The 24,878-nt window shown below is 38.5% G+C and overlaps 1 protein-coding gene across 2 annotated transcripts in view; it reads right to left on the bottom strand.

The window, feature by feature from the left end:
- Positions 1-24,878, bottom strand: part of cdk18 (cyclin dependent kinase 18) — a 61,798-nt gene that overhangs the window by 27,782 nt on the left and 9,138 nt on the right. The window contains exon 2 of one of the 2 annotated variants that reach the window (XM_040116145.1): positions 11,359-11,492. In XM_040116145.1, the coding sequence (XP_039972079.1) occupies positions 11,359-11,492 (134 nt within the window). Of the gene's footprint in view, positions 1-5,220; positions 5,250-11,358; positions 11,493-24,878 lie in introns of those variants that run through there. The other variant, XM_040116147.1, reaches the window with a different exon arrangement.

Genomic DNA, 24,878 nt, shown 5'->3' with positions numbered 1-24,878 from the left:
GTTCAATTCTTCATAAACCTGGACAAAAATGCTGTGGATATTAAACAAAAACAAGCGCCTACAGCTATGCTAGCTGCTCTGTGTGGCTGTACTTAGGCACAGAGGAGCTTTGTGGAGCTCTGAGCTAAATACATCAGCATGCTAATATACCCATAATGACAATGTTAACATGCTGATATTTAACAGATATGTTTACCATCTTAGTTTAGCATGTTAGCATGCTAATATTTACTACTTAGCACTCAACACAAACTATAAAAAAGACTGATGGGCTTTTGATCATGAACCAGAATATCAGATGAATTTAAATTTTGACCTGATAATGGTACTTTATCAAAAGTTAAGATCACCAAAGTTATTACAAATCATCCTGTGCAGAACATGAATCTCTCAACCAAATTTCACAACGACCCATCCAACAGTTGTTGAATCATTTCACTAAAAACCACGAATGTTAACTGCACGGTGACACTAGACGAAAGGTCAGAGGATCACCAGAGTTAGTTTAGTTTTTCAAGATATTTCAGTCTGTACCAAAGTGGCAGACTGATTGCCCAATAGCCTGACTGACTCTATTTTAGTGTCTATCTAAAGGTGTAGTTCTCAGGCTTGGTTATATCTTGAATAGAAAAACTTTTATATTTAAAGATACCAGGAGGGTTTTTGATATAGTGGTGCTATACACATTTCTGCTAATGGTTTCACTGTAATATTTTGACTAAAAAAAACAGTACTGCACCAGCAAAGGGAAGATGAAGACTGCAATGATTGGCGGCAGTGGTGAGTCAACTTGACGCTGCACAAGTCCACAATGGGTCAAATTACTATGTGTAATGTGAAAGAGGTTGTTTGGAGTGGGGAAACCCACAGAGAATGATCACCCAATTCTACAGTTCCCTTTAACTCTAGGGAGAGTTTTAGTTTATTTCAATGTTAAGTGTCTTCTCAATGTTTCGGTTTTATGGCAGGCAACAAACTACTGTTTTCCTCTCACAGCTCTCAGCGTTGTTTCCAGCAGCAGCAGTACATAAAAAGTTAGTGACTAGTTAGTGACTAGTTAGTGAACAAAATGGAGCATTTAGCAGATAAATAGTCACATACAACAGTTTTGCATTAAATCCTCCCTTCATGAAAGTGATATAGCTAAGTACATAGTTTGTGATGCTCTTGAACTGTATTGCATTATACAGAGAGGTGTTTCTGTTATTTAGCCTAACCTCATTGATATAAATGGGGTGGACAAAATAATAGAAACACCTCGCCCATATAACACAATACCAGTCAACAACACCAAAAACTATAGCCTCTAGAATGCCTATAGAGATGAATTAGCACCTTTCTGAAACAGTTTCACCACAAGTTGAACATTATAACCATCATAAGGGTAGGATGTATTGCAGGACTGCTGTATTAGACTGCATTAGTCTTAGCCAGGTGTACCTAATGAACTTCCACCTGAGTGTACATTCACCAGGTAAAATTAAATTGGCTAGAAACACTACTCCAAATGAATACTAATGTTGCTGCTGCTGGATGTGTAATCGGGCATCCGTTTTCTATCCTATTTAAAATAAGAACTTTATAAGGTATGTCAGTATGTCAGTTTTGTGTTTATACTGTAGCTCTTTGCGATGCCCCGACCAAAAACAATAATTCATGCAGGTTTAACTTCAAAGGGTAGCATTAACTGAGGCACAGCTAGAACCCTCATGTTAGAAGAGGTAGGTCGACGGGAACAGTGGCTAATAGTGCTATTCCTGTAAGAGCAAATGGCAGTTTGCCTTGGACAACAGTCAGGCATCATAACCAAGACAATAAAGGCTTTGTGACTTTATGTGAGTGTGCCAGAGAGTTTAATAATTTAAAGAAATCTGATGAGGTGAATAATCAAGTAAAGAGCAGCCAACTCAGTTTTACATAGAACTGATTTAAATCAGCTGAATTTGAATAATTTATTTGCTATTCCTATAATTAGGATTAATTTCTTGCAGCATATCATCTGCAGAGATAGTTGGTTTTAAACTCCGGTCAAGGCAAAGCTTTCACCAGACTGCTGATGTGTCATGGTGGCTTATGTGATTACTTTCAACATTACATTAGCATGCTTGTCTGGAAGCTCAGCAAAACAGCTTTAAATGGACTAATATATGGAAAGTGAACAGGGGATTCTGCCTAATGTGAAATATTAGTGGTAAGTCAGGCAGTAAATTGTGGCTACCCCTTAGGACACTGACACACACGCACATACAACCACACATACAGTAATTATTCACGCTATTACTTTTGAAGCTCTGAGAGTGTACTATACCTCTGTTCATATGAATCTAGATACATTTACAATATCTGATTAACTGTAATGAAATGGTGTGTGTATGTTTGTGTTCATGTGTCACTGTATTGTATGTGCATATAGTGTACATGCATCCTTAGGGGATGGTAATGGGTCATCATGCTCAAGTGAGCTAAAACTGATTGACTTTCTTTGAGTTTGTCAGTTTGATCCATCTGCTCTTGTTTTGGACAATATCAAAGAATCCAATAATCAGATCAGACTGAAGAACTTCACGCCTCACGCTTGCCATACTGGTGAGAGCTGTATATCTAATAGGATTTGTATGCACAGTTATGGATATACGTATATACAGTCTCCTGTATTCATGGTTATCGTTAGGACTGGGCATTATGGCTAAGGTTCTCCATCAAGGGAATGTCTATTTTTGGTAAATCAAGTAAACTCAATACCCGTCATATCAAGGTGCTCGATAGGTACATCCAATCCACCCTTAGGTGATCATATGAACTGATTTCCAGCACTGACCATTGACCAACAACCTAATACGTATCCAGAGATGTTAAAGGAGAGATACCGTAGTATAAACAATATGACAAAAATTTATATTGTCTCATGGTATATATCTATCATTAGATCTAGTAATCATTTGATTAAATATCTTGGACAACAACAGTTTGCTATGGCTGAGAAGTTATTTTGCAGTTAAATTTTATGAAACTTACAAATTTTCAAAGTCTTTAAATAAATAATTCAACATTTTGGAAAATACCCCTATCCGCTGTCTTGCCAAAAGTAATACGAGAAGATAGATACTACTCTCATGCCTGTACATTAAATATGAAGCTAGAGCTATTAGCGATTAGATACGTGATTTTTATTGGGTCAGGTAGATATTAATTGTCATTGTGGTGTATGTTAAAGGATATATTTCACATTTTAGGAAATACACTGAAATGACTGAAATCATTGATAACACTGTGTCAGTGTGCTAAATCTGAAGCTAGAGCTGGGCATAGCATAAACACTGTAAAACAGCTATCCTAGCTCTTTCCAAAATTAAAAAATCTGCCTACCAACATGTCTAAAGGTCACTAATTAACCAATTGAATCTTGTCTGTTCAATCCACAACTATTTCCTGACAGACAACAATTTATCCACTGTTATGTTTAGACTCTCACAGCACTTGGTCAAGGCTAGGGAAAAATTGTGGTCTGGTTTAATACAGAAAACGTTCACATTGACTTCAGATGCAATGTGTTTAATTACATTTAACCAAAACTACAATCTTTCCCTAACCTTAATCAAAGCGCTTTTGTTGCTTAAACCACAGATGGGGCTCTACATGCGAACCCTGGTCTCCGGTCTGGCAGCTGTGCACCAAAAAACAAAAAAACAAAACAAACGTTGACTGAATATAATCAAGCCAGTGACTATGTTTCCATCTGACAAAACCTTTTGCTGTTGCAGTTTTGTTGTAAATAATAAATATTGTGCACACACACAACAGTGGTTTCAGTCTTCTTATCTAATTCTATGCAAGAGAGCAATTTAGCATATTACCCAGAATGTCACACTACTCCTTTAACATACATCACACTGACTTTGATATCAACTGGATCCCATACTAAAACATACATGTACCATTGGGGACATATCTTGTTCTAGGCATGTGATGATTAAATCCCTGCACAAATGTCAGATGATGTTTTACATCTCAACAGCACTGTATACTTTGTATAACGCTGTGGGAGCATGTCTGTCTGTCTGTGTGTATGTGTGTGTGTGTGTGTGTGTGTGTGTGTGTGTGTCTGGTTACCTCTTTCCTGACCTTCAGGAGCCGACAGTGATGCAGGAGACGTGCTCTGGGGGGTTAAACTACATATCCAGCTGCTTCTCTCCATCAGGCAGCTGAATAACAGACTCACTTAACTGCACTCTATGTTCACATACAGTAGGAGGCAGACGCTTTACTTGCCTGGTTTTGATTACTTAACTTGAGTTGTAACGTGATGATGAAACCACTTGATTACAGTACGTCATGCTCACATTGTAATGCTTTTGCACTTGATTTGGCAGCAATGTCTGTTCACTTTGATTGACCTTGCATCCCACATGATCTGCTTCTCCTCTGACTTTGCATGTTTTTAATGGTATCTAAACATAAAGAAACAATCTACAATTTATTTCCCTTAAAGCAAATAACCTGTAGCCATAAGCAACAATGCACAGTGGTGTTTAAGGTGTAGGATGAACGTAGGTGGCTCTGTGTTTTAAAGGTGCATACCATGTGCTCACATCATTGTTTTTCCATCTCTACAGTCAAACTCTACATAATAAAGCAGACACTTGAAATACTAATCATGAATGTACTCTCATTCCCCTTTGAAGCCCGCTGATCCTCTGTGACTGAGTGCTGGTGGTGGTACCAGCCGTAGCCGGAAAAGCCCTGGTTAATCTGTGAGGGTTTCCTACAGACACGGAAGGAAGGAAGGCTTTTGTATTTGGTATTAAAACCGAGAATGAGATTGCAGTTTGTGTTCTATTATTAGACATGAGCTATTGAGACTAAAGATACAAGGAAGTAGAAGAGCTCAGGGTTCAGGACTTTGAATGTGCTTAATCTAACCATTGCTTCATTGGTTATAAAATGTTTTTTCAGTCACTGCGGCCACCCTTTCAGAAACTTAAATCCCTGTTTTTTTGCCCATTTGGGGAAAGTGGAAACAAGTTGTGAACACTACACTGACATATCACCTTTTTTGTATACACAAATGGGTGACAAATTAGAAGGAGAAACAAACGTGTCTTAGTAAGGCGTTGGGCCACCACGAGCGACCAAAACAGCTTCAATAGACCTCGGCATTTATTCTGCAAGTCTCTGGAACTCTACTGGAGGGATGAACACCATTCCTCCAAAAGATATTACCTCATTTGGTGTTTTGATGATGGTGGTGGAGACCACTGTCTAACACGACGGTCCAAAATCTTCCATAGGTGTTCAATTGGGGTGAGATCTGGTGACTGTGAAGGCCATAGCATATGATTCATATAATTTTCATACTTATCAAACCATTCAGTGGCCCCTTGTGCCCTATGGATGGGGGCATTGTCGTTCTGTTTCACTACTCATTTTTCAGATTTTTCCTTTAATTACCGCTTATTTAACTAGGTGGAAAATATGGTTGTAGAAGTTGGGGTTATAGATGGACGTATACTTGCATGTCAGAATTTTATGCTGGAGACATACATTTATATCCATCACAAACCTACAATTAATTTTGGCCGTTTCATCCAATTTAACAATTTTTTTTCTTTTTCCTTGACCAAGATGAGAGATTTGATATATTATCCACTTATGAAGTTGTTATTGTTATTTACACATCCAGCACACTAGGAGTGACATCGGTATTCGTTTAGAGTTGCCTTTCTGACCACCCGACAGGTTAAGGTCTCCAGTATGCTACATGCAGCGACCTGTGCATGATTTTCTCTGCAGGTGTGTGTGCTCTGACTGACTGCAGCAATTAATGTGTGTGGGAGATGCATTGCTCTCTGACACTGTAGTGGGCGTTGTGGACCAGTCCACAGCAGAACACAGGAAGGCTGCTGAAGGCTGCTGTTCTTCATTAAAACTTTTAAAACTTCTGTATGTTAGTGTTGTACAGCACATGTGCTGGGTTCTCCTTTCTTTTTGTGTTCTTTTGGTCTTAATGAATAAGGTGGGTATCTGTTTATCATTGTGTTTGGAAGGAGGTGGAAAATGTATGCTTTCCATAGACCAATGTGCTAGTCATCAACAAGGAGCTGCGCACAGTAAGTGTGGTCAAAGACCTTGATGTTTCAAATTTCAAGAGGCACATGCTGAGTCTGCATGGACATGTTTGCGGAGCGTGCCGCAAGCAGTGGTGTAATGTAATAAAGTAATAACACCTCATTACAGTACTTGAGTATTTTTTGGGAGTATCCGTATTTGAGTTTTTATATTTGTCAACTTTCACTTTTACTCACCAACATTTCCTAAATGGGATGTACATGATACATTTCCCCCTAACTTCTTCATTACTTCAATTCTACAAAAAAAAAATCAGGAGAAATTTGGTAGCCTAATGATATTGGAACACAGACTGTAAGCAAGCAGGTTTGGCAAATCAGTGGTCCGAGCTTGCATGTTAAATCATTGGTTAATCACAGTAATGCGCAAACAAGCGTTCTCAAAGCCACTGTTAAGTTTCAATTTCAACCAAGCCCAGGCATGTCAGATGCTAGCGACTACATGAGTAGAATTCCACTTGACGATGAGACTGATTTCATGATGGAAGCAGAAATAGCGATGGCACCTGCTACTCCGGCGACAAACGAAGGTGGTGATGAAGACGAACACCTGTGGCCATATTTATGAGAAATATTTTCTCATGTTGGATTGAAAGATTCTTTGTAAGTGCCTCTTATGCTTACCCAAAAGTACGGAAATATTGGCTTTTAAAAACTCCCCATCCAACCTAAAGAAACACATTGAGGTAAATACAGATTAATCCCGTGAAGCTGCAACGTTGATGTTATTAGTTATCATAAGTAGCATTAAGCCTGTTCAGATATCTAGCTAACGTTGCTGATCACATTCAAATCACAGATATAACATTTACCACTGAAGTTTGTTGGAGTTAATTCAATTCAAAACTAATGAAGACTATGTCCATAATTGTGAAACACTTTTACTGGTATAACCTGCCGGCCAAATGTTTCCTCAGGTAATTTCTGTTTTACACCAGTGGAGGAAATATTTGTTGTAGTGGCAGGTTACAGAAGAGTGTCCAGGATTATGCACATCTTCAAAAGCGCCATGTTTTACTTAGTATAAATTCTGTCAAAATTCAGTGGTTATGGGATATTGGGCTATATTGACGACTTGAAACAATGATTACATCAGTGGGACAAACTAGGGCTAGTTGATGCACATCATTAACTTAGTTGCAGTTGCAGATTGGGTAAAGATAATATGTTAAATAATGGTCATTGACTTTTAGTGTTGTTCAGTAGCTTTTAAGTCCTGAAGCTAAAATTGTTATGCTTAGAAAATGTCTTTCTCTCACTGTTTCAGAAAAAGCATGTACACCACCTTAAAAGATATGGAGAGCTGACATCAACAACGAGAAAAAGGGCTCCCGAGACTCCCTCCACCAGCAGGCAGGCCACTTTAGTGAACACCTGGACTGTGTCTCATAGGTCCATTGACAAAGCCGCCGTAAAGTATGGCTTCAGCTGTTCTGTGTTGTTGAACCACAACCATTTAGAGATTTTGTGAAGGAACTTCTGCCTAATGCAAGAAATTATGTAATGGCTGACCCTGCACTCCATGATTGATGATGCCTCCAAGGGAATGAAGAAGGAGACTGAGGCCATGAGGGGAGTCAGAAGGCGGAGCTTCATTGATGTTATTGCCCATTGGATTGACCCTGACACTCTCAAAAGATGCTCAGCAGCCCTAACCTGTAAACAACTGAGAGATTCACACAAATTTTGGCAAGCGCCCTGATTGACATAAATTGCGAGTTCAAAATTCTGAGAAAACAACAGACAACAGCTCTAACTTCATAAAGGCTCTTGGTTTTTGGTGAAGATGAGAACAAAAATTCAGTTTGGAATTTATGGAGATGCATCTCAACCAGGAGAGGATGAAGAGGATCACGAGGGAGTGAAGAAGTGGAGTTTTAATCATGTGTCAGAGCTTCTGAATGAAGATGATGGTTTTGAGTTCCAGTGTCCAAGGCACCAGCACTTTGCTTGTCACCTACTACCTAACAGCTATGGCTGATGCCATGAAAGCAACATCCAATGAGACGTACAAGAAAGTGTACTGTTCAATATTTGGCAAGTGTAATGCACTTTGGAACAAATGTGGAAGATCCACATTTCACGGCCGAAAGTGCTGAAGATGCTTGCTCCCTCCAGCTGCTACGCCCAAACTCTACCAGGTCGAGCTCCTTGTTCTTGGCAAGGAAAGACTGCTGAGGATAATCAAAGACAAGGGAGAGGGGGCCATCAGAGATTCCAATGTGGGTAAGAATTATGTATGTTTTATTATTTCATCTTAATTTACACAATGTCTTGAATGTCTCTAGACCTGTTGATGTGTTTCCCCACGCTTTCCTTGGTAATAGTAACTGTTTCACATTTTACCTCCACTTATCATTGGTCCATTTTAGTTAAGGTGAGACATGGAAGGCAGAAACGTTGTTTTTTTCATGCACTGGTTAATTTTGAGATTTTGGGCTATTTTGCTTCCATAACATGTCTTCTTTCAGACTAGTGGAACGAAGATGCCTGAAATACACATTTAGGTGTTAATTTTACTACAATTTGTCTAGTTGCGTCTGTAGATTTCTCCTATATTCACCAAAGGTTAACATTCCAACTCAGCATGCAGTACCGCGATGGTTGTCTGCACCATGTCATTACAGGTATTGTTGTAAAGCTCTCTCCTGCACGACATAGTCATATCCAAATATGGTCATTTCCTTTGTATCAGATATTGTATCTGTAAATAATGGTTTCCAATAAAAATGTATGAAATCTTAAAATACATATTTTTAAAGGCCATTTTCTCAAAATTAGTCTTTTCTCATACTTTGAGCCAGAAATTTCCATTTCAGTAGCACTTACATACACCAAACTTGTTTTTACAGAGGGGGTTGCTCTTATATCATTCATAGCCTTAAATTAACATTTTATTCCTAAAAACAAGGTGAAAATTTAGTTTTTTTGGCTGTCAGTATTTTCTGATTTAAGGACTGACAAAAAGAGATCCAAAAATCCCCTCTGTAAAATACTTAGACTCTAATATGTATTAAATGTTCAGATTTCTGTTCTGGAAATGTATGCAAAGTAGCACATATATTTAGATAATGCATCATTTCCGTAAATAAACATAAAATTTCAGAAAACTTGTAATACAAAAAAATACTTGCCTTAATGTAAGTGAAATATTTTTTTTACCCTATTCATCTGTAGTGTCTTTTCTTAATTACTTATCCAGCAATTTTTTGTTGAATCCGATAAAGTGGTTTTATAATGTTATAAAAAGGTGTTGTTGTTTTTATTTTCATCACAGTTTTAATCCAGATGAATTCGCAATTGTAACAGAGTATGTCACCGCCATGAGCCCAGTCACCCAGGCAACCAACATCTTGCAAGCAGAATCAAATAACCAGATGGGGTGGCTACTTCCCACTATCAACCTGCTGACCATCAGACTTGACCGAGTGAAGTTACCATTGAAGTACTGCAAGCCTCTGGTGGAGGCTCTACAGGATGGAATAAACAATCGTGTTGGCCACACGTTAGGAGACCCTGAGTTGATCGCAGATGCGATACTTCTTTCAAAATTACGAACAACTTGAACAAAGGGGTAATGCCACAAATCAGAATGGGTAAGATAACATAGGGATAGCGAAAAATAAGTGTATGGTAGCACATTTTGACATTTAGTAATATTGGAAAACTCACAAATCAATTATGGATGCTTGGATAGTGCATGAAACTTAATTCATAAACCTCAAATTAAACTAAATTTAACTGTTCAGTACCTTAGGTTTCGGTCATGACATGATAGAAAGTTGTATTAATCCTATCACTTATATTTTCATTCTCACTCTACCGTATTTCAGGAATGGACTAAGTCAAGCAGCACGAGTAAGAAACCTCCATGCAGGATCAGCCATGAGGTCCACTTCATCTGATGAAGATGACTTGTTCTCTGCCCTGCAGTCGTCACAAGCACAATACAGCTCTGAAGAAGTGGAGGTGGATGGATACTTGACTACGTTCAGCAGATCACATGGACATGCTGAAATCCTTCTCAGCTGTGTGCAAGCTGTCTCTGAAGCTGAACAGGCCTCTACCTGCCTCAGCGGCCTGTGAAAGGTTGTTTAGCATCGCGGGACTTGTCTTCAGCCCAAAAAAAGCGAGACTGAATTCTTGCAATTTTGAAAAACAACTTCTTCTGAAGATGATCTGCAAATTTTTTAGTTTTAAGTAATGACTTGGTTGTTACAGTAGGGAAAGACGTTAAGAGGGAAGGAGGGAGGGAGGAACAGATGAATGCAGGAATGGGAAGGAAAGAAAAACTGGAATTTGTGCATTAAACTCTTTACGTTGCGAAGACTTCGTTTTTCTTCAAGTATAATGCAGGCTCCATTTTTAAGGTGGTGTACATGCTTAAAAAATTAAACTTTATAATTCTCAAAATTCTTACCGCTTGTGTTTTATTAATAGCATTTACTTGTACTTTTACCTTCAATGCTTAAGTACATTCATCATCAGAAAAATACTTTTTATACTTAAGTACAATAAATATGAGATACTTTAAGACTTTTACTCAAGTAATATTCTAATCGGTGACTTTAACTTTTATGCTAAGATATTTAACATTTTCTGGTAGGACATCTGTACTTTTACTCAAGTTTTGCTTTCAGGTATTTCATTCACCACTGATCACAAGAAGGATGTACCTAGTTTAAGTTCAATATTTGCTTTCCTTTTAGTTCTGCTTTGGTCTCCACCAACTTCTGAAGGAAATATCTGGCTATTTAGCTGTTAAATCCTCCACCTTATTTTAACAGCTAGTCACTAACTCTGGGCAGGTGTCGCACAAGCTATGTGTGAAGCAAAACAGTAGAGTTGTGGGCCATTAAACCAAAAAAATTAGCTGAAAGAGGCTAAGATGCTCCTTTAAAGCTTTGGGGAACTGCATGTCAAGTGATAATTCTCTGTGAGTTCATCACTACGAGTGATTCATTCACATTCCACATTTTTGCTTGATCCATTGTTAATACAAAATATTGATTAGTTCAGCTTTAACATTTACCATTCTAGCAGCAATGTATAGATTTTGACATTGGCATTGCATGTTCAAAATGTTATCATTCAGTGATTTTAAAAACACAGCACCATCTTTTAAAAAATTGTTTGGGTCCCGAAATAAAATTAGGGAGTATATCTTTAAAGTTATGAACAGGTGCCACATATGGCTGAATGACACTTTAGTAAGGGAAATAAGGATTCTTACCCTTATTGTGCTGAATGTTGAGCTGGTTGATCTGCTCAGTGAATTCATTCTCCTCAATAGTCTCAGTGCGAGGAACAGATAGAGAGAAACGCCTCTTAAAGTTCTTCATCTTGTTCATGGTGCTGAGGAGCAGACTATGGGAGGAGAAAGAGAAAGAGAATGACCTTTACCAGAAATACACTATCAATTGTTCAGTCCATCAGCACATTCTTTGATGCTTTTCTTCCAAACCAATGTCATACAAACTACAGACAGATTCGAAGATTTTTTCATTGCAAAACATTCCAGAAAAAGATCCTAAAATTTACAGAACATATATCATTCAGCCAAGACATTAAAAATTAAAACCAGTTACCGATTTTAATGTTCTGGCTGAATAGTGTACATATCTATCTATCTATCTGGGCCGCCACGTGCTGCTAGAACAGCTTCAGTGTGCCTTGGCCTTGATTCTCTGAGTCCCTGGAACTCTATTGGAGGGATGGACACCATTCTTCCAACAGATATTCCCTAATTTGGTGTTTTGATGATGGTGGTGGAGAGTGCTGTCTAACTCGTCAGTCTAAAATAAGTCTCCCAGGGGTGTTCAATTGGGTTCTGATCTGGTGACTGTGAAGGTCATAGCATATGATTCAAATCATTTTCATACTCAACAAACCCCTCATGCCCAATGGATGAGGGCATTGTCTTCCTGGAAGAGACCACTCCCATCAGGATAGAAATCTTTCATCATAGCATAAAGGTGATCACTGGGAACAGCTTTGTATTGATTTGCAGTGTCCTTTTAAGGCGACAAGAGGACCCAACCCTATGTACTGACGTCTTTCCCATAGATTTAAATGCAGATCTCACTTTAGTCACTATTGAAACTTTTTAAACACTAACCAGTTGAGCAGCCTTGTGACTGAAGTTCCTGCCATCTGTGCCCCGACAATGAACCTTCTTTCAAAGTCACTTAGATGTTTCCCTCTTTTCATCTTGATACAAAACCAGAATCAACTGGGCCTGTCAACTCGTGTTGCACCAGTTAAATGATTTTAATGTGAATCTGCAGCAGTAGGAAAGGTTCAGTTCGCATTAGCAGTAACTTAATACAGCATTTTTCAGGGAATGTTGTCACAGTCACACTGTTCAAAATACTGCAAATATATAAATATTGAAATACATCATAGGCTCAGTCACCATTGTGTAACCTCATTCAGCGTCATAGCGACTTAACAAACGTTGTTTTAAATGTAAATCTTGGCTAATCGGTGTCTGGTACAGCACAAATCAAAGACACCAAAGTGTAAACACTCCTTGGTACACTGCCTACATGACACGCACTCCCACAACTTGACCAAAGGCAGTCTTCTGTGTCATCTGATAATGAGGCAGAAAGCAGCGGGAAAGCAGCTGATCAATACATATTCTACCTCAGTTGGTTACACAACCACAGCCGGCCCTACTAGTTACTTATCACTCTTCTGCTTTGTTTTCACTCATCTTTTTCTTGTTTTCCTTTTCTCTGGTCTGTGTGCTGCAGAGATTGGTGTCATGGGCTCTCCATGATTCCTTTTGTGTCATTGATTTATGCAGGTATGTGTGTGTTTCTGCTCATTATTCTGAAAGGCTAAGAGATGTCTGTGGTGGGTTCGATTACAGCAAAACTCCATATTCCCTACAGTTATTTTTAGTCCTAAATAGCACATCAGGACTGTCTCAGAGGTATCTCAGCATACACCTGCAGAATAGGAACAGGTCAGATGGCTGCCTGAGCCCAATCAGGAACATGCCATATACACACATGCATTAATATGCGCAATTAATGCACAGAAATGTACTCAGAATACACACAATATGGCTGATTGCATCCAGATCTAACAATAATAATCAACTCCAACTATTTTAGTATACACAAGAATTGCCAGTAATCCTCTGACTCAACTACAGAATCTACAGATTAATGTAATTTTAATATTAATTTCACCTCTGATTATTGTAAATAACAGACATCCATGCCACATCATTGTGAGGGTTGGAACAAATCAGAATGACTGAGAAATTATGAAGAGATATACATATAAAGCTTTTATTGGGCTTTACACTGCACAAGTCACAAAAGTCATGGGTGGAAAATGTTCAGTGCCACAATGAGGAACACTTGCTGTTAGCTCAGAGTGGAAAATTAACTTTTTTCTATGTTTGTCTTTGCACAGAAACTGGTGAGGAAGAAATGTCTGTTCCAAGGTAAGAACATTTTTAACATTTGCAAAGTTTCATTGTGGGGCTGGATGGAGGTGGCAGACCCATGGAATTAGGTGGAAAATGCATTCATTTGTTGTTCTTGTAACAGTTAAGTGAGAAATAATTAAAAACAGGTGTGCAGAGACTTTTCGTAATCTTTTGTGTCTTGTGTGGCTGATAAGAATACTTATTAAACCCTGTACTGACACAGATGGAGTTAGGCCTAATTGCCTGCTCCAATAAAATGTGGTTTTGTGCTAATGTAAGACATGTGCAATATATGTTATATCTGGTGTATTTTGATGGTAAACAGTAGGATTTTCATATGAGATTTTTCATATGGGTTACCAATACAACACCCAAAATGAGGGAGCTATTGTGCTCTTAACTTGTGCTGCAGGCATTTGATACGAGCTAATGTAATGTTTTTTGTTTCGTTTTTTTATTGCAAATGTTACCTGTGTGAGAGGGGCTTCTGTGCTTTTAGCCTGTTAATGGTCTGGAATGCACTCACAGTTCATTTGTGACTACTTTCAGCAGTTAACTTTGTTTAGTCTGTGTTATACTACTAGCTGCCATTTTTCACAATTGTATCAAGTTACCTAGCTAGAGCCAACAGACGTCTTCCTAAGTGTGGCACAAGATTAAAAAAGTTTTGGTAATTTGTGAGAATGAGTGCCACATACAAATTTACCTCTAACCAGTAATTTTACTAGTTAGTTGCTTTATTTCTACATGGGGAAAATGTCCATCCATGTTTCCATCCAAATGTAGAATAAATTTCATCTGAATTTCAAGAAAATCTGCAAACAAAAATGCAAATTAACGCACATTTCTATCCACTACTGTTATAGGAGTTGGAATAGGAGGAGCTGGTTTGAGTTTGGTGAAATAAACAGCTTTAGTACGTATTTTCCAGTTGAGTGCAATTAAACCATTACAAAAGAAGAGGGCGCAAGAAGATGATGATAAAAGAGCACTAGTCAAACTTCAATTGGTGAAAAACCATGTAGAAAACATGATGTAAATATGACATTTCTGTTTGCTTCATGTATTAATTTGAGGAATGTTACAGTCTCTTCATATATCTGATGTTTTAATCTGCCACCCTTTTTTGTCCCTTCAGTGGAGCATAACTTCAGCTGACATTTAATTCACATGCCTCATTTATGTCAAGATTTATTGGTTATGTCTGTTTCCATAGCACTTTTTCACATTTGGCTTTCATTAGTAAACCAATAAGTGTAAAGACTTTTTTGCAATATTTCGAGAAACCCCCCCTACTGTGGCAATAAATTTTCTATCCCCCTGTTGCGTGTGCATCTTCACTTGTTTGTATATGGGAAATCCATCTATAAGGCAACCCAACAAGTAAAGACTGCATAGAAAAAAACACACAATTCTTTCCCCTCTCATTATTTCTTAATATCTTTACATGCTACAACATCTGGCTTCTCCTCCAAAGAAGTGAATGAAGTGGACTAGAGTCAGAGAACGAGTCAAACACGGACACTGACAAAGTCTATATGAAAAATAGGACGGATTATTGTTTTCATGGCCTTGGTCAACTCTCATACTAGGATTAAGACAGCAAGTTTGGTTTCCAATGTCCTCATCATGGCCAGTCAGCTCTGGTTTAGTTGACAAAAATTAATAAAATTAATAAAATAAATATGGTATTTCATGACAGCGTTTTAACCAACGAAAGGTTCTATTTTATTCCAAAATCCTCTTAGGTTTTGTCACAAACACACGCGGTTTAAGTGGAAAAGTTCAATGATTGTGAAATCTAAGGCACAAAACTAATTATGCACTCTCATACATTTTCTAGTCATAATTATTTGGACACAATTTGGTCATTCAATTTGAAATCTAAAAAAATTACATTAGATTAAGTCTCATCTTTAATTTGAGTAGGTTTACATCAATACAGAAGGAAGACTAGGTCAATACCTAGTATATTGCTGGACCATGAATGTTCAATGTGTGAAATGAAGGATTTAGTTGAAAATTGTTGTGGAACCGCTGTAAACAACGGAAAGTAGTTAAAGCCTTCGCTAAAAGTTGCTAAATGTCGCTAGATGATGTAATACACTAATTAGCATATTCATGGTGTCATCACGTTGTATTAGCTTTCTGTCGAGTGTCAGTCGGTTTTAGACCTTTATCTGTTTGCTTCCTTCCTACTCTCTGTGCTCACATATGCAGTAATTCAATAAAGCTGGATTCCCAATAAAACTGCTCTCATTTACATGATTTTCTGCTTCTGTTGTCAGATAATGGAAAAAGTATGAAATAGTGAGTGAAACACAACTCATTAAGACGACATGTTAACCAGCAGTCACTTCCAAGCCATGTCCAAGCTGCTGCTCTGTACTGCTAAAATCCTGATTTTAGAACCGTGACGTTGTCTGACAAAATCACCATGAACATAAATTAAAGACAATGGATGCACTGTGATTTCAGCTATATTTACCTGTAAAATGATCATTCAGAGAGAAAGTTAGAAGCTCAATCATGTCTCTGTGAGCTGCCATGTGGTCAATGGAATGAGACCCATAGAGTGGTGTTCCTATGGAGGGAAAGCCCGACCTCCCGGTCGCGGGGCAGTACTGGTTACTCTCTTCTACGGAAAGAAGCTACGTTTTTTGTTTTGTTCTTCTAAGCAAAGAAGAACAAAACAAAAATGAGCAAAAAATGTGTAACTTTCCAAATATTTATGGTCTGGACAATATAAAGGCATAAGATATGCACATAGGCCTGGGAGCTAAGAGAAAATAACGAAGGCTCCCTCAGAACAAGAGAAGTGTGGGTGGCAGCCATAAATTGAACAGCGAGTGGAGGAGTGGAAGCAGCTTGCAAAGCTACAGTAGAAGTAAGTAATCCCCAGATCAGTGCAGACAAAGGGAGGATTTCTTATTCTAAAAAGGGGAAGTCTTTAGGAATCAATCAAATGCAGCACATGTGACTCTTCGATGGAGAGAGAAACATGCTCTTGGTAGCACAAAAGAGCAATGTGACTGCCACAGCACTGCTAAAAGCAGGAATGCCAACCTTTTTACACTGATCAGCCACAACATTAAAACCAGTTACTGGTTTTATTGTTGTCACTGATTGCAGTTTGCTGTTAATAACACACTCACATGAGTTCAGTGAGCAATTAACAGAGACCTCAGCTTTATATTTCTAGAGCTAGAAAATGCCTTTTGCACAGTCGCAACTTCATCATCTTCATCCTCACAGCAGCAAAGGTGCAGTTAACATCTATTTCAAACACATACAGATTCTTAGCAGCAATAATTCACTGCAGGGGGGCAAGGGTTTTCTTCCAGCTCACTGTGGATATTCTGATGGTGATACTATATGAAGAAACTGACTAAAATGAACATAAAACAATAACAGACAATTAACAGGCATTTATTGTTAACTGTCAGACAAAATACAAAATATCCGAAGAGCCCACATGTTTAGGAAGCTGGTAAAATAAAAAGCTATCAGATATAGAACAGATTAAGGGGTTAAGAATGGAGGAGGAAAGAAGCTTACTTTGCAGAGAGAAATCAATGCTACTAGGCTAACGTGCTGATTTATTAGTGGTTGTGGCTGATATTATTCCCACTGAGACTATGTAAGGCAGTCTTTGTGAAGGCAGACTTCCCCCTTGCATAAGCACGATAGAGCTTTACAGTATACTGTAGAATGGGAGCTCCTGCCGAACCCTTCATAAAGGAGTTCAACTGAACAAAACTACTTTTTGTTTGTTGACGCTGTGTTCTAAAAAAGAGGTGTAATCCACTCAGTCCAATCGGCGTCAGTGTTAAAAGACAGTACAAAGACCTCTTTGTGTCAGAAGCTGAGTAAAAGGGCTGGGTCCTTTTACTAGTTTGGTCTATTGTTATGTTTCTAACGAGGAGGACTTGTTTATTGCTAAATGTGGATGAGAAATTACCTTTACTCTTCTTTTCCTGCATCTTTAACTGATGCTGTACAGTAGTTTTTCTTCAATGTTCTCATCCAAATATGTGATGACAGGTTTTATGATTTTGAAGAGGCTCTGTAGCTGTTATAATTGCTGTACCATGCTGTTCAAATATTTTGTCAGTTGATCTTTTGCATTCTGGAAAACATTTTACGACATAATAGAAATGTATCAATGTGTCATTTTCACTATCCACACAACCTCTAGATCTGCGAATGAATCGTATCCCTCTTTCCACTTTTTCTCCTGGTTAAGTTACCTGACTTAACCTAACTAGTTTTCTCAACTATGTTAAGCTTAGCGTAACCCTAAACTAGATCATGCCGTGAGAAGGTCTGATGAAAACTACTGTTTGTTTTTGAACAAATACCATTTGTCTTGAAATATGGTTAGATCTTCATCAAAGTTACATTTATGAACAAACACAGTCTATTTGAATTAATAATACACAAATGATTGTATTGTGCTTGTCCATATCGAATACATCATTCGTTATGGACATTCACAGTGTAGGATGGAAAAAGTATGTAAACCCCTCGGCTAATGGGATCAATAAAAGCTAACTGGAGTCAGAAGTTCGAAAAAACTGGAGTCCAATTGATGAAACCAGATCAGAGGTGTGGGTTAGAGCTACTTTGAACATTTTGGGTTGGCTATTCGCAAGAAGCATCTGCTCATGTGATCCATGCCTCACGAAACAAGAGATCTCAGAGGACTTACCATGGAGAACTGCTGATTTGCATAAAGCTGGAAATGGTTGATGACTCCAAAGGCAAAACGCAGAATGTTAAGTTACAGTAAGTTAAGTTACTATTAACAGCTAAAGGCTCAAAGGAACACTGGAGCTGGTTAACATCTCTGTTCATGAGTCTACCACAAGCAAGTAATAGTGCATGAGTTCTTAATTGTTAGTGTTTACCGTAGTCACCATTTTACTTTAACATGTTAGCATTATCACTGAACACATTTACAGCTGAGGATGATGGAGATGTCATTAGTTCTGCAGGTATTTGGTCATAGACCAAAATAGTGGACAAATTGAAATCTTGACCCAGTGATGGCAAAGGAGGAAACTCAAATGCTCAAAGTTATCACAATTTATCCTGAAAAAAACATGAATGTTCTTACAAAAAATGAAAGAATGTTCTTTTCATAGCACCACAATGATGGCCTGAACCTCCAACCACCCAACATTTCCATTCTTAAAGCCTCCTACTTGTGGATCTGTATTGAATTTGACCCAAAGATACCATATGCATCCTTTGTTCTGCTTCTAAAAAAACCATTTGCCAAAGCCTGTGGTGGATAAGCCCCTGAATATAGCAAAATACAGTATGATGCTTATTCTCAAGCCATATACTCGCTTTGTAAAATCTAAAATTTACAAAACCTGTGTTTAGATTAAGATTGTTACCAGTTTTGTCTGAAGTTTGGAGTGTTTTTGTTTGGAAAAAACAGAATAAGAATCTTATAGTTGCAAAGAAAGCAACCATGGCTGGTCACACAAAGAAAAGACCACCACTAACATAAACTTTAATTTGCCCAAAAAATAATCCAAGGACAAATACACCACCGTAATGCACACACTGTGGCCAACAAGTGATCTTTATAAACAGCAGTGAAACAACCCGTGATTAGAGCTTAGCATCAAAGATTAAGACTAAAGTATAAAAAACAAGGGTCGTGTTGATTTCCAAGCTTACTTGCACTTCACTGACACACTTGAAGTTTCCATGAATGATAGCATCTGTGAAATTTTTTCAAATGTAAATGTTAATATGGGAGAATATCCACTAAAGTGTTCCATCCAACATTGGACGAGTGCAGTGAAAACCCATAAGCCCTCAGCTGTAAAGGGCCCATATGCATATCTGAAATAACTTCATTTCCAAATATTTATCGGGCATCACTGAAAAAATGCTTAAAATGCAGCAACTTTCAGTGTGCAGATGTTCCCTCCTGTTCACAGTTCACAGACCAAAGTTATGCCTGGGGATTTAGCCCAGTGATACAAAATCTTTTCAGTTTGTCTTTTTTCTACTATGGTACTGCCCCATTGTACCAAAAACCCTATAAATCATGGTTGAAAATTATGGAAGTATAATGACACCAAAAGATTTCTGCGCGCACAAAACAAATCTGAATCCTCGTCAGTCTGCAGGTCAATATTTGAAAGCACACTGGCACAGATTTGTAAGAGCATAGTTAGATCTGTGTGAGTGGGAGGACAGAATCGTGAGTAAAGCAGATGATTTGAGCATGTGAGAGGAATTGTTGCTCAAATTACTTTTGAACCAGCGATAATACAATGATCAAAGCTGTTCACGCTCACTTTTGGCTGTCTAAATCCCCTGAGTGCATCCACAAACCGAGAGCAGAGCATCATCTGTTAAATTTGACCTGGAAGTGCAGGGTCATCCTGCCCTGACCCTTCCTTGTACTTTCACAATACAAGGCCAGAGCATTTTTTTAAACACCAGATGAATAACAGTATTTGGTGTCCATGTTATCTTAAAAAAATAAAAGGCGTTGACACTAAATGACTAGAATTAAATTCGATTTAAAAAAAAATTATATTTTGAATCAACGTAATTTAAAAGTAGTTACTAGCTATATATCATAGTAGCTGTGTTAGCTTCATTAGCTTGTATTTATAGTGTGATTTTTTTTTTTTTAACCAGATGTCAGGTTTTCTTATTCCTTCTTCTTTCTTCCATTTTTAGTAATAATTTTAACAGAGAAAATAATTAGAACCATTATAAGGACAACATTTATGGATGAGGCTTATTGTCACTTCAGAGCGGAACAATGCCCTCAGAAATCGAATGAGCCTGATATGGGGTGGTTGGGTTTTCTGTGATCTGATCTGACTCCTTGTTGGATTCAAAAAACTAATGGTTCAAACAAAAGATAATAATGATTATAATAAATGATCATGGGCTGTGGCAATATTCAGAAAGACAGCCTTTTCAAAATAGGTTTAGCGCAAAATCCAACACACCGGTATAAATAAACTACAGGACAGTAAGGGGGATCAGTTGGATCGCCAGAATTTGGCTGAACTTCAATCTACAGTGCAGATCCTCATATCCAGAATAATTAAAGCTGTAGGGTAATCTGATCGGTGTAAATATGAACAGCGATTTGCCACAACTTTAAAACAAGTTACCAGTTTTTATGTTGTGGCTGTTGTGCCTATCTATATCTATATCTACATTTATATATATTTATATTTTCTCTATACATACATTTATATTTATACACAAACACAAACGTTGCAACTTGCTAGTCAAAAATGTTTGGCAAGCGAGCTCTTGTGATCTCAAGTGCTCAGAAGCTGCCAAAACAGCTGGATAAAATTGAGAGAGCAGACTCAGGAACGTGTTTGCACAAATGTAATTCTGCTCCTGAGAATCTGTGCCTCTGCAATCTCAAATGTTAACTTGCAGACTGAGTCGCACTCAGGATTTGTTTTGTTCTCTGTCAGATCTTTTCTCGTCAATATACTTTCATGGCAATCATCCCCTCGGCAAAAACAGCACAGTGTTTGTTTTCAGGCAGCCACGAGTGGGGATGGAACATGTTTGGTGTTCGCAACATCTCACCTAGGAGAGATACCACACCAAATCTCATGATTTCAGCATGATATTCCCTTCCTGTTTTCCGGACGTGTTTTCGCTTCTCTCCTCACCTCGATTGAATTATAATCTGAGGTGTCTCTTTTCTTAAGAGGACACAGAAAAATGCAATGGCCCCCACTCCGATTGGGAGCCTCTCTTTATCCACTTGGGCGACTTAATTGAATGTGTCGTCAATGACAAAGTTTCTGATTGCAATGGACAGTGTGTGTGTGTGTGTGTGTGTGTGTGTGTGTGTGTGTGTGTGTGTGTGTGTGTGTGTGTGTGTGTGTGTGTGTGTTTGCAAGACTGGCAGTGTGCTTCATTTATCTTTTAGACAACAGACTTCTCTGTCTGGAAAATGGTTTTTCGGGTCTAGGTCTTTGTAGCCAATCAGGAATATCTGGCATCACTCTCAGAGGTACTATGTCAAAGAGAAGAAGCTAATTGTGTGACACTGTCTGACTACACACAGACATACACACAGACTCAATCTCACAAATGCATCTGCTCCAAATGAGGTGCCAACAAATCTCAGTTTGCCTGTAGCTCTGATCCTCCCTGGACACAAACACACTTCATGTCGCTATGGTGTCCACTCTCCTCTTTTTTTTAAATCCCTGCTCCTCATTGATCTGTTTGTCTTTCTCAGCTGCTCCCCCCATCTCATGCATCTTCATGAGGGTTTATATCTTTTCTATGTTGTTCAGATGTAACATTCATTTCTTATCTAATAATGTTCAGATTTACATTCCTCTAAAATACAGTCGGTCAACAGTAAGAAATTCATACAGTATGTGATTTTGTAATATTACAGCTGGGAGCACAAAGTCATTTAATGTGTTTACTCAAATTAAACATACTCCCAACACTGATTAATGAAATTGTGGACATGGTTACTTAGTAAAATAGGGCTGTGGTTATAATTGCTTCCATGTCAACATATAATCTTGGATAAAAGTAAAAATGATGCCTGGAAAAGGCCAAAAAAAAAGCACCTCTGGACCTGGATGTGGGCAGGGCTAGCTGCATTAGAAGCCAGGACACTGAGGTCATGTCCTCTGTGTAAATGGGGGGATTTGAGACTTTTAGTTAGATTGTCCTCACAAGAAAAATGATCATTTGTTGTTTGTTCAAAGCTCTGTAGTGACCTGTGTTCGTGTTCACCTGACAAGGAGCAAAGGCGGAAGTAGCATGACAATGATATTAGCACAGCAAAACCTTGTTAGTTTCCTGTGTTCTACTGACAGTCAGTGTTGTTTTCTTTTAACCATGACACTGATTGTTTCCTAACATTAACCAAGTATTTTTTGTGGCTAAACCTAACCAAAACTTAAGCTGAGCAATGGTAAATCAGCAAACATTCAAATGAATCATTTTCATAAAGCTCATCTGTAACAGTAATGCTATTTAACTGCTGTAGCTGGAAAGCACACTAGCAAGCCATGAACATGCTAGTGCTAGTCTGTCACAATAACAGACTAGCACTATAATAAACAATTTCTATTTTCTACTAAAACGAGCTAGCTAGCTTGCTATGCGTCAGTTAACAAGCTCTTTAGCAAAGGAACAACAGAGAGCCGAAGTCGTGGCATCACATCCAAGCTAGCCTCTGTTGCTCTAGCTTCTATAACCCAATGCAATTTCTCATTCAGCATTTATTTCATCTGTCTAGATGTAAAAATGAAGCGTGTTCTTTGCAGTTCAATCTCCGGCATAGGAGGTTAAATAAAAGTGGATGATGTAACACTAGCTAGCTAATAAGTTGACTTCTTCTGTTTTGAAATCTCCGCCTCTTCATTCCCTCAGAGGTCATCACTGTAAAAACATCACCTGCCCAGTGCAAACAAAATATTGTCCTTTTTGCCAGCGACCAAATCCACTGGAGCAGTTCAGTGATTCACTGAACTGCAGGGAGGTTGAGGAGGACTGTGTGTGATTCAGCAAAAAGCCATATGTCAGTGGTCGAATGACCCGAAATGATTATACACAACTCTCACTGTGTACTCATTTAGAATGGGGCCAGCTGATGGAAAAGACGTGGGGCTTGTTTAGATGGGCTTCGTGATTTTCTACAGGTCAGTGGGCACAGTCATCAGAAAATATGGCACACATTTAACAATCCATTTACATATAAGGCATAAAGCACAGGCATGGAAATAAACAACTGTGACTCACGATGGGGGAGGAGTTCTGCACAAGTGCAAACACTCAGACTCAAGACCTCAGGCAAATATTTTCTGACTCTTTCATTTTTTTTTTCTCCGCCCAGTTCGTTGAGATGGAATAAATGAATGACCCTGAGAGGCCACTGAAAAGCATCTTTGGCACAGTGTCAGGGCAGACCATTAGCCAGCTAACGGGGAGACCACAGCTTCATCCAACTGCTGTGTTTGTCCAGTGAAACCTGGCATGGCAGCTTCCTGTTCCTGACAGCCGGACAGGCTGCCAACACAAGCTGTGATCTCTGGGAGTGTCAGGAGGGAGGGGCTAACAACGGAGATGCAGAGAGAAACTAAATGAAAGAAAGGTAATCTGCAGAGTACATGCTGTCTGCTATTTGGAGATACAAGATTTGAGAGAAGGTGAGATACAAGAAAACATGAAAAAAACACTTTGTTTGTATAATTCTGAATTGGTTTCATATCTTTTCAGTATGCTGCTGTGTCTTTTTATAAGTACCATTAATAATACTCATCTTTAGCCACTTCTGTCAGTGATAAGCAGGGATTTCTTGACATAACCTTTTATATCAAACTTTAGTCTTGCACAGCAGCCACACTGCTCCCAACACTTTCCATTGCAGTAACCTGGCATTTTAGTAACATAAGAGACATATCAGATAATGGTTGGCAATACCTAAGATAGCACACTAAGAGAGTGACGTGATGTATCACTTTTTTCAAACTCTAGAACAGAGATCAAGTACTAGAGCAAGAGTGCAAAAGGTTAACTGGTCACAAAATCACATTAGAAATGAATTCAACACAAATAATGTGAGACAATCATCCTTGCATGTGCTTTTCTTTCCTCTATTCTTTCACTTTTCACCTGAGGGTGTGTTTGTTTGTGTGTGTGTGTGTGTGTGTGTGTGTGTGTGTGTGTATGTGAGAGAGAGAGAGAGAGAGACAGGGAGAGAGACAGAAACACAGAGAAGCAGGCGCACAAATCTGTCTGTCATCTGTGTTTGTGTGTGATCGGCCATATGCTCTAAAACTAACCTTTGGCCTGGGGTTACATTACTGTGTGCTCCAGTAGTTCATATGGACTGTAAAAACAGCTTTGCTTGTACAACTGCGTGCACAGAATAAACACACACACATCTTTCCCTAAAGGAGATGAATGGTGGCGACAGTGCTGCTTCACAGAAACCAGAATGGTTAAGAGAGAATCACTGTTAAACAGCTGGTGTGTTTAGTCTGTAAGGCACCTAATCCAATTTTAGCTGCCATTATCCATCCACATTCTAACAAAGATAATACACATATAATGGCGATATAACAAGCCTTTGTACCATTGATGTGTTGGGTGGAATCCTCTGCTAAATGCAAATTTATATAAACAGGGCCTGGATTCATACAATATTTTCAAATTATGCTAGAAGGTGAACAGGTTAGCTATTGCTGCTGTCCAGCTGTTTCTATAAAGTCCCACATTTGTTTGAGTTGTACAGTATGAATCAGAATTTGGGTTGACTC

Source organism: Xiphias gladius, chromosome 21 (genome assembly GCF_016859285.1).
Source record: "Xiphias gladius isolate SHS-SW01 ecotype Sanya breed wild chromosome 21, ASM1685928v1, whole genome shotgun sequence".
Taxonomy (NCBI): Eukaryota; Metazoa; Chordata; class Actinopteri; order Istiophoriformes; family Xiphiidae; genus Xiphias; species Xiphias gladius.
The sequence above is the reverse complement of the archived record's forward strand: the minus strand, read 5'-3'. Positions and strand labels throughout refer to the sequence as shown.